This window comes from Salvelinus fontinalis, chromosome 6, assembly GCF_029448725.1.
Source record: "Salvelinus fontinalis isolate EN_2023a chromosome 6, ASM2944872v1, whole genome shotgun sequence".
NCBI classification, from domain to species: domain Eukaryota; kingdom Metazoa; phylum Chordata; class Actinopteri; order Salmoniformes; family Salmonidae; genus Salvelinus; species Salvelinus fontinalis.
This window is the reverse complement of record NC_074670.1, coordinates 82,109,637-82,121,455: the sequence shown is the minus strand read 5'-3', so window position 1 is coordinate 82,121,455 and position 11,819 is coordinate 82,109,637. Positions and strand designations below refer to the sequence as shown.

The following is an 11,819-nucleotide window of genomic DNA, read 5'->3' as shown; positions in this document are numbered from 1 at the left end:
TCGTATAAGGTGCTTTAGTAACAAAACGGATGGCACTGTGATAGACTGCATCCAGTTTGCTGAGTAGAGTATTGGAAGCTATTTTGTAGATGACATCGCCGAAGTCGAGGATCGGTAGGATAGTCAGTTTTACTAGGGTAAGTTTGGCGGCGTGAGTGAAGGAGGCTTTGTTGCGGAATAGAAAGCCGACTCTAGATTTGATTTTGGATTGGAGATGTTTGATATGAGTCTGGAAGGAGAGTTTGCAGTCTAGCCAGACACCTAGGTACTTATAGATGTCTACATATTCTAGGTCGGAACCGTCCAGGGTGGTGATGCTAGTCGGGCGTGCGGGTGCAGGCAGCGAACGGTTGAAAAGCATGCATTTGGTTTTACTAGCGTTTAAGAGCAGTTGGAGGCCACGGAAGGAGTGTTGTATGGCATTGAAGCTCGTTTGGAGGTTAGATAGCACAGTGTCCAAGGAAGGGCCAGAAGTATACAGAATGGTGTCGTCTGCATAGAGGTGGATCAGGGAATCGCCCGCAGCAAGAGCAACATCATTGATGTATACAGAGAAAAGAGTCGGCCCGAGAATTGAACCCTGTGGTACCCCCATAGAGACTGCCAGAGGACCGGACAACATGCCCTACGATTTGACACACTGAACTCTGTCTGCAAAGTAGTTGGTGAACCAGGCAAGGCAGTCATTAGAAAAACCGAGGCTACTGAGTCTGCCGATAAGAATATGAACATTAAGGACATTTCTTACCGAAAAACAAGGAGTATTTTTGTTAAAATACACAACACGTTCTCCTGTACTGTCCTTTGAAGAGAAATATATGTTGAGAAACCGATTTCTGCTCAACAAGGGGGTTATGGAAATGAATGCCTGTGTTGAGTGTTTAAAGTTCACACTTCTGTCAGTTACAGACAGTCCCCTGTCATCTTCCTCTCCCCTCCCCCTCTCCTTTCCTCTCCTCCTCTCCTCTGCTCTCTCCACTTCTCTACCTCTCCTCTCTCTTCCTCTCCTCTCCCCCTCTCCTTTCCTCTCCTCCTCTCCTCTGCTCTCTCCACTTCTCTACCTCTCCTCCTCTCCTCTCTCCTCCTCTCCTCCTCTCCATCTCTCCTCTCCTCTTCTCACCTCTCTCCTCTCCTGTCCTCTTCTCTCTCCTCCTCCTCTCCTCTTCCTCTCATCCTCTTCTCTGCCTAGCGTGATGTGAGTTCTACCAGTAGACAGACAGCAGAGCTACACTACATGACCAAAAGTATGTGGACACCTGCTCGTCGAACATCTCATTCCAAAATCATGGGCATTAATATGGAGTTGGTCCCACCTTTTGCTGCTATAACAGCCTCCACTCTTCTGGGAAGGCTTTCCACTAGATGTTGGAACATTGCTGCTATAACAGCCTCCACTCTTCTGGGATGGCTTTCCACTAGATGTGGGAAAATTGCACCTATAACAGCCTCCACTCTTCTGGGAAGGCTTTCCACTAGATGTTGGAACATTGCTGCTATAACAGCCTCCACTCTTCTGGGAAGGCTTTCCACTAGATGTTGGAACATTGCTGCGGAGACTCTGTGCAGGCCAGTCAAGTTCTTCCACACCGATCTTGACAAAACAATTCTGTATGGACCTCGCTTTGTGCACGGGGGCATTGTCATGCTGAAACAGGAAAGGGCCTTCCCCAAACTGTTGCCACAAAGTAGAAAGCACAGAATCATCTAGAATGTCATTGTATCCTGTAGCATTAAGATTCCCCTTTACTGGAACTAAGGGGCCCGAACCATGAAAAACAGCCCCAGACCATTATTCCTCCTCCACCAAACTTTACAGTTGGCACTATGCAATGGGGAAGGTAGCGTTCTCCTGGCATCCGCCAAACCCAGAAGTGTGATACACATTCAGCACTCGACGGTCCCATTCTGTGAGCTTGTGTGGCCTACCACTTCTGAGCCGTTGTTGCTCCTAGACGTTTCCACTTCAAAATAACACCACGTACAGCTGACCGGGGCAGCTCATAGTTGGGCTTTACGAACCGACTTGTTGGAAAGGTGACTTCCTATGATGAGGCCACGTTGAAAGTCACTGAACTTTTCCGTAAGGCCATTCTACTGCCAATGTTTGTCTATGGAGGTTGCATGACTTTGTGCTCGATTTTATACATCTGTCAGCAGTGGGTGTGGCTGAAATAGCCGAATCCACTAATTTGATGGGGTGTCCACATACTTTTGTATATATAGTTTACTGTATATAACATAGTGTGAGTAACTGACTGGATTTATGACCCACAGTCAGATGTGATCTTAAAGTGAAGAGATTAGGAGCAGGAGAGAGTATGGGTTAACCCAGAAAAAACAGAGATGGGCTGTGGTCTCTCCTCTCCGTCCTGAGATAGGGCCCAGGGTTAACCCAGAAAAAACAGAGATGGGCTGTGATCTCTCCTCTCCGTCCTGAGATAGGGCCCAGGGTTAACCCAGAGAAAAGAGAGATGGGCTGTGGTCTCTCCTCTCCGTCCTGAGATAGGGCCCAGGGTTAACCCAGAGAAAACAGAGATGGGATGTGGTCTCTCCTCTCCGTCCTGAGATAGGGCCCAGGGTTAACCCAGAGAAAAGAGAGATGGGCTGTGGTCTCTCCTCTCCGTCCTGAGATAGGGCCCAGGGTTAACCCAGAGAAAAGAGAGATGGGCTGTGGTCTCTCCTCTCCGTCCTGAGATAGGGCCCAGGGTAAACCCAGAGAAAAGAGAGATGGGCTGTGGTCTCTCCTCTCCGTCCTGAGATAGGGCCCAGGGTTAACCCAGAGAAAAGAGAGATGGGCTGTGGTCTCTCCTCTCCGTCCTGAGATAGGGCCCAGGGTTAACCCAGAGAAAACAGAGATGGGATGTGGTCTCTCCTCTCCGTCCTGAGATAGGGCCCAGGGTTAACCCAGAGAAAACAGAGATGGGATGTGGTCTCTCCTCTCCGTCCTGAGATAGGGCCCAGGGTTAACCCAGAGAAAAGAGAGATGGGCTGTGATCTCTCCTCTCCGTCCTGAGATAGGGCCCAGGGTTAACCCAGAGAAAAGAGAGATGGGCTGTGATCTCTCCTCTCCGTCGTGAGATAGGGCCCAGGGTTAACCCAGAGAAAAGAGAGATGGGCCGTGGTCTCTCTGACCCAGGCTAGTTCAATTTAAACCCTCAGTAACTTCAGCTTTGAGTTATTTCAGTGGGAGTGTCTGAACAAGAAACCAGAACGCGAACTGTGCACAATGCTACCCACTCAATGGAATCATTTGTTGTTCACCGTAACAAAGACACTCTCCTCACTCAATTCTGAAGAATATAGCTACTCTTCTCCACTCTAAAACCACTTCAACTGCAAGGTCTCTCAACCAAAAAGGCAGAGGGATTTCTAAAAAAGACATTGATAAAATAAGCAGTTTTAAGGGTATTCTACCTATTGACAGTTTCTCTGTATATTGTGTTGGATTGCCTTAACTAAAAATCTGTTGAAGCCGATACTAGATTTAACTTTGGATTGGAGATGCTTAATGTGAGTCTGGAAGGAGAGTTTACAGTCTAGCCAGACACCTAGGTATTTGTAGTTGTCCACATATTCTAAGTCGGAACCGTCCAGAGTAGTGATGCTAGTCGGGCGGACGGGTGCGGGCAGCGATCGGTTGAAGAGCATGCATTTAGTTTGACTTGCATTTAAGAGCAGTTGGAGGCCACGGAAGGAGAGTTGTATGGCATTGATGCTCGTTTTTTGGAGGTTTGTCAGCACAGTGTCCAAAAGAAGGGCCAGATGTATACAGAATGATGTCGTCTGCGTAGAGGTGGATCAGAGAATCACCAGAAGCAAGAGCGACATCATTGATATATACAGAGAAAAGAGTCGGCCTGAGAATTGAACCCTGTGGTACCCCCATAGAGACTGCCAGAGTTCCGGACAACAGGCCCTCCGATTTGACACACTGAGTTGGTGAACCAGGCGAGGCAGTCATTTGAGAAACCAAGGCTGTTGAGTCTGCCGGTAAGAATACGGTGATTGACAGAGTCGAAAGCCTTGGCCAGGTCGATGAAGACGGCTGCACAGTACTGTCTTTTATTGATGGCGGTTATGATATCGTTTAGGACCTTGAGCGTGGCTGAAGTGCACCTGTGACCAGCTCGGAAACCAGATTGCATAGCGGAAAAGGTACGGTGGGATTTGAAATGGTCGGCGATCTGTTTGTTCACTTGGCTTTCGAAGACTTTAGAAAGACAGGGCAGGATGGGTATAGGTCTGTAACAGTTTGGGCCTAGAGTGTCTCCCCCTTTGAAGAGGGGGATGACCGCGGCCACTTTCCAATCTTTAGGGATCTCTACCTATTGACAGTTTATTTCTATATTGTTCATCTGTTGACTTTCTTTAACAAAATACGTAGTTTCAGGGTTTATACGTTACAAAACTATTGTCTTTAACTTTCTTTTAACAAAACTCTTTCTCTTTCCTGTTTATCTCCCAGTTGGTACGGAGCACGTTGCCACGGCGACACTTCCTGCCTCCTTCAACGATCTGTTACCTCACTTCCTGGTGGAGCCTGACGATGAGTACATAGTGAAGAACAAGCCCGTCACCCTGACCTGTCGCTCCACCCCGGCAACACAGATCTACTTCAAATGTAACGGGGAGTGGGTTCATCAGGATGATCACCTGATAGATCGCACCGTGGACCCTGCAACAGGTAAACCAATTACTAGGTCATTCAGCAGTGGCTTTTATCAGACGTGGCTTACAGATTCCTAACACTTAGGATTCCTAACACTTTTCAATTTACAAGTAGATTAAATGTGTTCATTAATTTAGACCACAGCCACATGACAGCTCTTAATCCAATGACAATGACCAAGGAACAATAACAATGACATGCTTTACAGAGCGGGCCACCTCCGCCACCTCCGCCACCTCTGCCACCTCTGCATCTCTGCACCTCTGCACCTCTGCATCTCTGCACCTCTGCACCTCTGCATCTCTGCACCTCTGCATCTCTGCATCTCTGCATCTCTGCACCTCTGCACCTCTGCATCTCTGCACCTCTGCCACCTCCGCCCCTCTGCCACCTCCGCCCCTCTGCCACCTCCGCCCCTCTGCCACCTCCGCCCCTCTGCCACCTCCGCCCCTCTGCCACCTCCGCCCCTCTGCCACCTCCGCCACCTCTGCCACCTCCGCCACCTCTGCCACCTCCGCCCCTCTGCCACCTCCGCCCCTCTGCCACCTCCGCCACCTCTGCCACCTCCGCCCCTCTGCCACCTCTGCCACCTCCGCCACCTCTGCCACCTCCGCCCCTCTGCCACCTCTGCCACCTCCGCCCCTCTGCCACCTCCGCCCCTCTGCCACCTCTGCCACATCCGCCCCTCTGCCACCTCCGCCCCTCTGCCACCTCCGCCCCTCTGCCACCTCTGCCACCTCCGCCCCTCTGCCACCTCCGCCCCTCTGCCACCTCCGCCCCTCTGCCACCTCCGCCCCTCTGCCACCTCCGCCCCTCTGCCACCTCTGCCACCTCCGCCCCTCTGCCACCTCCGCCCCTCTGCCACCTCCGCCCCTCTGCCACCTCCGCCCCTCTGCCACCTCTGCCACCTCCGCCCCTCTGCCACCTCCGCCCCTCTGCCACCTCCGCCCCTCTGCCACCTCCGCCCCTCTGCCACCTCCGCCCCTCTGCCACCTCCGCCCCTCTGCCACCTCCGCCCCTCTGCCACCTCCGCCCCTCTGCCACCTCTGCCACCTCCGCCACCTCTGCCACCTCCGCCCCTCTGCCACCTCCGCCCCTCCGCCACCTCTGCCACCTCCGCCCCTCTGCCACCTCCGCCCCTCTGCCACCTCTGCCACCTCCGCCCCTCTGCCACCTCCGCCCCTCTGCCACCTCCGCCCCTCTGCCACCTCCGCCCCTCTGCCACCTCTGCCACCTCCGCCCCTCTGCCACCTCCGCCCCTCTGCCACCTCCGCCCCTCTGCCACCTCCGCCCCTCTGCCACCTCCGCCACCTCCGCCCCTCTGCCACCTCCGCCCCTCTGCCACCTCCGCCCCTCTGCCACCTCCGCCCCTCTGCCACCTCCGCCACCTCCGCCACTCTGCCACCTCCGCCCCTCTGCCACCTCCGCCCCTCCGCCACCTCTGCCACCTCCGCCCCTCTGCCACCTCCGCCCCTCTGCCACCTCCGCCCCTCCGCCACCTCTGCCACCTCCGCCCCTCTGCCACCTCCGCCCCTCTGCCACCTCCGCCCCTCTGCCACCTCTGCCACCTCCGCCCCTCTGCCACCTCCGCCCCTCTGCCACCTCCGCCCCTCTGCCACCTCCGCCCCTCTGCCACCTCCGCCACCTCCGCCCCTCTGCCACCTCCGCCCCTCTGCCACCTCCGCCACCTCCGCCCCTCTGCCACCTCCGCCACCTCCGCCACTCTGCCACCTCCGCCCCTCTGAATCTCTGCCACCTCCGCCACTCTGCCACCTCTGCACCTCTGAATCTCTGCCACCTCTGCCACCTCCGCCCCTCTGCCACCTCCGCCCCTCTGCCACCTCCGCCCCTCTGCCACCTCCGCCCCTCTGCCACCTCCGCCCCTCTGCCACCTCCGCCACCTCCGCCACTCTGCCAGCTCTGCCCTAAGCGCTGCAGCTTCTTGTGTTGTCAGTCTAGTTGGGATCGTGTCCAGGGTTCTGGTGTTGCGTTGTATTACCTCCATCTCCATGGATACATCATGTAAAGTTCACATTAGTAATTCTTAGGTTTTCTGCTTGAAATTGTTTTGGTAGGGAGGCTCAGAGTTCAAATATATTGTTTAGGTTTTCTGCTGCCAAGTTTACACCAACAAACATTTTGTCCAGGAAGTTGTCTAAAAGGGATGGAATTTGTTTTTGCCAAATTGTTTTTTGGTAGGTTTCCACACTACTTTCCCTCCATCTATAGCATTTCTTAATATTATTCAGTTCCTTTGGCTTTGATGCCTCAGGATTTAAGTATTACTTTGTTCAAGTAGACTGTGATTTTGCTGTGATCTGATAGGGGTGTCAGTGCACTGACTGTGAACGCTCTGATAGACTCTGGGTTGAGGTCAGTGATAAAGTATTCTACAATACTACAGCCAAGAGATGAGCTATAGGTGTATCCACTGTAGGAGTCCTCTCAGAGTTTACCATTGACTATGTACATACCCAGCGTGCGACAGAGCTGCAGGAGTTGTGACCCATTTTTGTTGGTTATGTTGTCGTAGTTGTGCCTAAAGGGGGGCATATGGGGGAGGGAATGCTGTCACCTCCAGGTAGGTGTTTGTCCCCCTGTGTGCTGAGTGTGTCAGGTTCTGGTCCAGTTCTGGCATTTAGGCCGCCACAGACTAGTACATGTCCCTGAGCCTAGAAATGGTTGATCTCCCTCTCTAGGATGGAGAAGCTGTCTTCATTAAATTATGGGGATTCTAGTGGGGGGATATAGGTAGCACACAGGAGGACATTTTTCTCTGTTGAGATCATTTCCTTTTGAATTTCTAGCCAAATGTAAAATGTTCCTGTTTTGACTAATGTAATAGAGTGGGTTAGGTCTGCTCTATACCAAATTAGCATTCCCCCTGAGTCTCTTCCCTGTTTCACACCTGGTAGTTTGGTGGATGGGACTACCAGCTCTCTGTAACCTAGAGGGCAACCAGTGGGTCCGTCTCTTCTATACCACCCACCTGGTAGTGTGGTGGATGGGACTACCAGCTCTCTGTAACCTAGAGGGCAACCAGTGGGTCCGTCTCTTCTATACCAGGTTTCACACCTGGTAGTTTGGTGGATGGGACTACCAGCTCTCTGTAACCTAGAGGACAACCAGTGGGTCCGTCTCCTCTATACAATGTTTCTTGTAGGATGACAATGTCTGTATTTCTGATATCTTTGATGAAGTCCAGGTTCCTGCTCTTTAGGCCAATGGCAGATGACCTCAGACCTTGGATATTCCAGGAAGAGATAGTGAAGAATTTGTGTTCCATAAAGTGTCCAATGTTGTTCGTTATGTGGTTCTCTCTCCTTTCTCTCCGGCTCTCCCTCTCTTTTTCTTGCTCTCTTTCTCTCTCTCTCTCTCTTATGCCCAACCCCTCCATTGCCCTGCCACACAGGACAGGATGAAATACTAGTCTCATTACAGGGCTGCAGCTATTAATGCTTTATCAATTAGCAGGTGGTACAAGGCCATTATCATCATCCAGGACTCCCCTGGTATCACCTCTCTTCCCCTCCCCTCCCTTCGCCAACCCTCTCCTCCCCTGGCCTCCCCTCTCCTCCCCTCTCCTCTCCTCCCCTGGCCTCCCCTCTCCTCCCTTCCCCTCGCCAACCCTCTCCTCCCCTCTCCTCCCCTGGCCTCCCCTCTCCTCCCTTCCTCTCTCAAACCCTCTCCTCTCCTCCCCTCTCCTGACCTCCCCTGCCCTGGCCACCCGTGGCCTCTCCTCACCAACCCTCCCCTCCACTCCTCTCCCCACTCCTGCCCTCCTTCTCCTATTTCCTGCTGTTCACAAGAGCTCAGGGTTTTCAGGTTTTGGAAGATAGCAGCGTATCGGCTTCTGGATTGTTCTCCGATGGGTTGATAGTCCATTTAAGATCCTGTTCAGCCCCCCCCCCCCCACCCCATCCCACCCCATCCCACCCCACCCCACCCCATCCCACCCCACCCCACCCCACCCCACCAAACCCCACCCCACCCCACCAAACCCCACCCCACCAAACCCCACCCCACCCCACCCCACCAAACCCCACCCCACCCCACCCCACCAAACCCCACCCCACCCCATCCCACCCCACCCCATCCCACCCCACCCCACCCCATCCCATCCCACCCCACCCCATCTCACCCCATCCCACCCCACCCCACCCCACCCCATCCCACCCCATCCCACCCCACCAAACCCCACCCCACCCCACCCCACCAAACCCCACCCCACCCCATTCCATCCCACCCCACCCCATCCCACCCCACCCCATCCCACCCCATCCCACCCCACCCCAGCCCACCCCAGCCCACCCCACCCCATCCCACCCCACCCCATCCCACCCCATCCCACCCCACCCCACCCCACCCCATCCCAGCCCACCCCATCCCAGCCCATCCCATCCCAGCCCACCCCATCCCAGCCCACCCCATCCCAGCCCACCCCATCCCAGCCCACCCCATCCCACCCCACCCCACCCCATCCCAGCCAGGAACAGAGGACTTTTAACGTTGAGCACATTTTAGTTTGTTCAAAAATAAAATATCTCCTTAATCCTAAATAAAAACAGACACACAGAGACAGACAGACAAACAGACACACAGAGACAGACAGACAGACACACGGAGACAGACAGCCAGACAGACAGACAGACAGACAGACAGACAGACAGACAGACAGACAGACAGAGACAGACAGCCAGAGGACAGACAGACAGACAGACAGCAAGAGGACAGACAGACAGACAGACAGACAGACAGACAGACAGACAGACAGACAGACAGACAGACAGACAGACATACAACCAGAGGACAGATGTATGTTTGATCCCTATATTTCTATGATTAATACCGCTGTTGTATGTATTAAATCAAGGATATCTGCTTCCTCTAAACCCATCTCCTTTCCCTCAGATACAAAAACAACTGAATTACTAAATCACATTAAAAACCACTGGGTCTGGTCAATCAGGAAATACAGATTTTATACAGATGAAAACCTATGGGGGCTGTGCCACAAATGGCACCCTATTCCAATTTGTAGTGCACTACTTTTAACCAGCGCCCTATGGGCCGTGGTCAGAAGATTTGACACTATAAAGGCAATAAGGTGCCATTTAGGACGTAGTCAGTGGCACCACAATAACACATGATTAGTTCTATTCAGGAAGTAATAGCTAGATGGTTTAAAAGATTTTGAGGGGCATAACATACAGTATTTAGACTTGAAAGGATTGATTGAGGGCAGACGGGGGGGGGGGGGGGGATAGGGGATTGGGTTATCACTGTGGTGATAAAGCCCTGAGGTTGAAAGAGAAGGAAGGTCATATTCTTTTAGCCAGAGTCCAAAATGGCACCCTATTTCCTATAAAGTGCACTACTTTTGACCAGGGCTCATTGGGCAACACAGCTTCTATGTAAGGTATAGGGTGGCATTTGGGACCCAGCCTTCCAGAGGTCAGGACACGTCAGGAGGGATTACGGTATTAAATAGGGTATTAAATAGGGTATTTTAATACACCATAAGACAAGACCACCATATATAACTGTATAACTGAGGCAGGAGGTATATGAGTCTGTAACTATAACTGAGGCAGGAGGTATATGAGTCTGTAACTATAACTGAGGCAGGAGGTATATGAGTCTGTAACTATAACTGAGGCAGGAGGTATATGAGTCTGTAACTATAACTGAGGCAGGAGGTATATGAGTCTGTAACTATAACTGAGGCAGGAGGTATATGAGTCTGTAACTATAACTGAGGCAGGAGGTATATGAGTCTGTAACTATAACTGAGGCAGGAGGTATATGAGTCTGTAACTATAACTGAGGCAGGAGGTATATGAGTCTGTAACTATATAACTGAGGCAGGAGGTATATGAGTCTGTAACTATAACTGAGGCAGGAGGTATATGAGTCTGTAACTATAACTGAGGCAGGAGGTATATGAGTCTGTAACTATAACTGAGGCAGGAGGTATATGAGTCTGTAACTATAACTGAGGCAGGAGGTATATGAGTCTGTAACTATAACTGAGGCAGGAGGTATATGAGTCTGTAACTATAACTGAGGCAGGAGGTATATGAGTCTGTAACTATAACTGAGGCAGGAGGTATATGAGTCTGTAACTATAACTGAGGCAGGAGGTATATGAGTCTTGTAACTATAACTGAGGCAGGAGGTATATGAGTCTTGTAACTATAACTGAGGCAGGAGGTATATGAGTCTGTAACTATAACTGAGGCAGGAGGTATATGAGTCTGTAACTATAACTGAGGCAGGAGGTATATGAGTCTGTAACTATAACTGAGGCAGGAGGTATATGAGTCTGTAACTATAACTGAGGCAGGAGGTATATGAGTCTGTAACTATAACTGAGGCAGGAGGTATATGAGTCTTGTAACTATAACTGAGGCAGGAGGTATATGAGTCTTGTAACTATAACTGAGGCAGGAGGTATATGAGTCTGTAACTATAACTGAGGCAGGAGGTATATGAGTCTGTAACTGTATAACTGAGGCAGGAGGTATATGAGTCTTGTAACTATAACTGAGGCAGGAGGTATATGAGTCTGTAACTATATAACTGAGGCAGGAGGTATATGAGTCTGTAACTGTATAACTGAGGCAGGAGGTATATGAGTCTTGTAACTATAACTGAGGCAGGAGGTATATGAGTCTTGTAACTATAACTGAGGCAGGAGGTATATGAGTCTGTAACTATAACTGAGGCAGGAGGTATATGAGTCTGTAACTATAACTGAGGCAGGAGGTATATGAGTCTGTATCTACTTTTCACTCATGGCGAGTCGATGTTAATGGGACCCTGTTCAGCCCTCCTTTTCCTATATTCCACGATCAGCTCCTTTATCTTGCTCACATTGAGGGAAAGGTCTCTGACCTCCTCCCTATAGGCTGTCTCATCGTTGTCGGTGATCAGGCCTATCACTGTTGTGTCGTCAGCAAACTTAATGATGGTGTTGGAGTCGTGCCTGGCCACAGTCGTGGGGTGAACAGGGAGTACATCCAATGAGTGTCAGAGCCGGTGTAGTAGGATTCAATCTCAGTCCTGTATTGACGCTTTGTCTGTTTGATGGTCCGTCTGAGGGCACAGCGGGATTTTTTATAAGCGTCCGGATTAGTGTCCCGCTCCT

At 51.7% G+C, this 11,819-nt stretch overlaps 1 protein-coding gene across 1 annotated transcript in view; it reads left to right on the top strand.

Moving 5' to 3' along the window:
• unc5a (unc-5 netrin receptor A) overlaps window positions 1-11,819 on the top strand; it is a gene marked incomplete at its 3' end in the record, with an annotated part of 579,979 nt that overhangs the window by 305,721 nt on the left and 262,439 nt on the right. Inside the window, exon 2 of the mRNA XM_055927842.1 lies at window positions 4,466-4,684. Coding sequence (XP_055783817.1) covers window positions 4,466-4,684 — 219 coding nt within the window. The remainder of the gene's footprint in view (window positions 1-4,465; window positions 4,685-11,819) is intronic.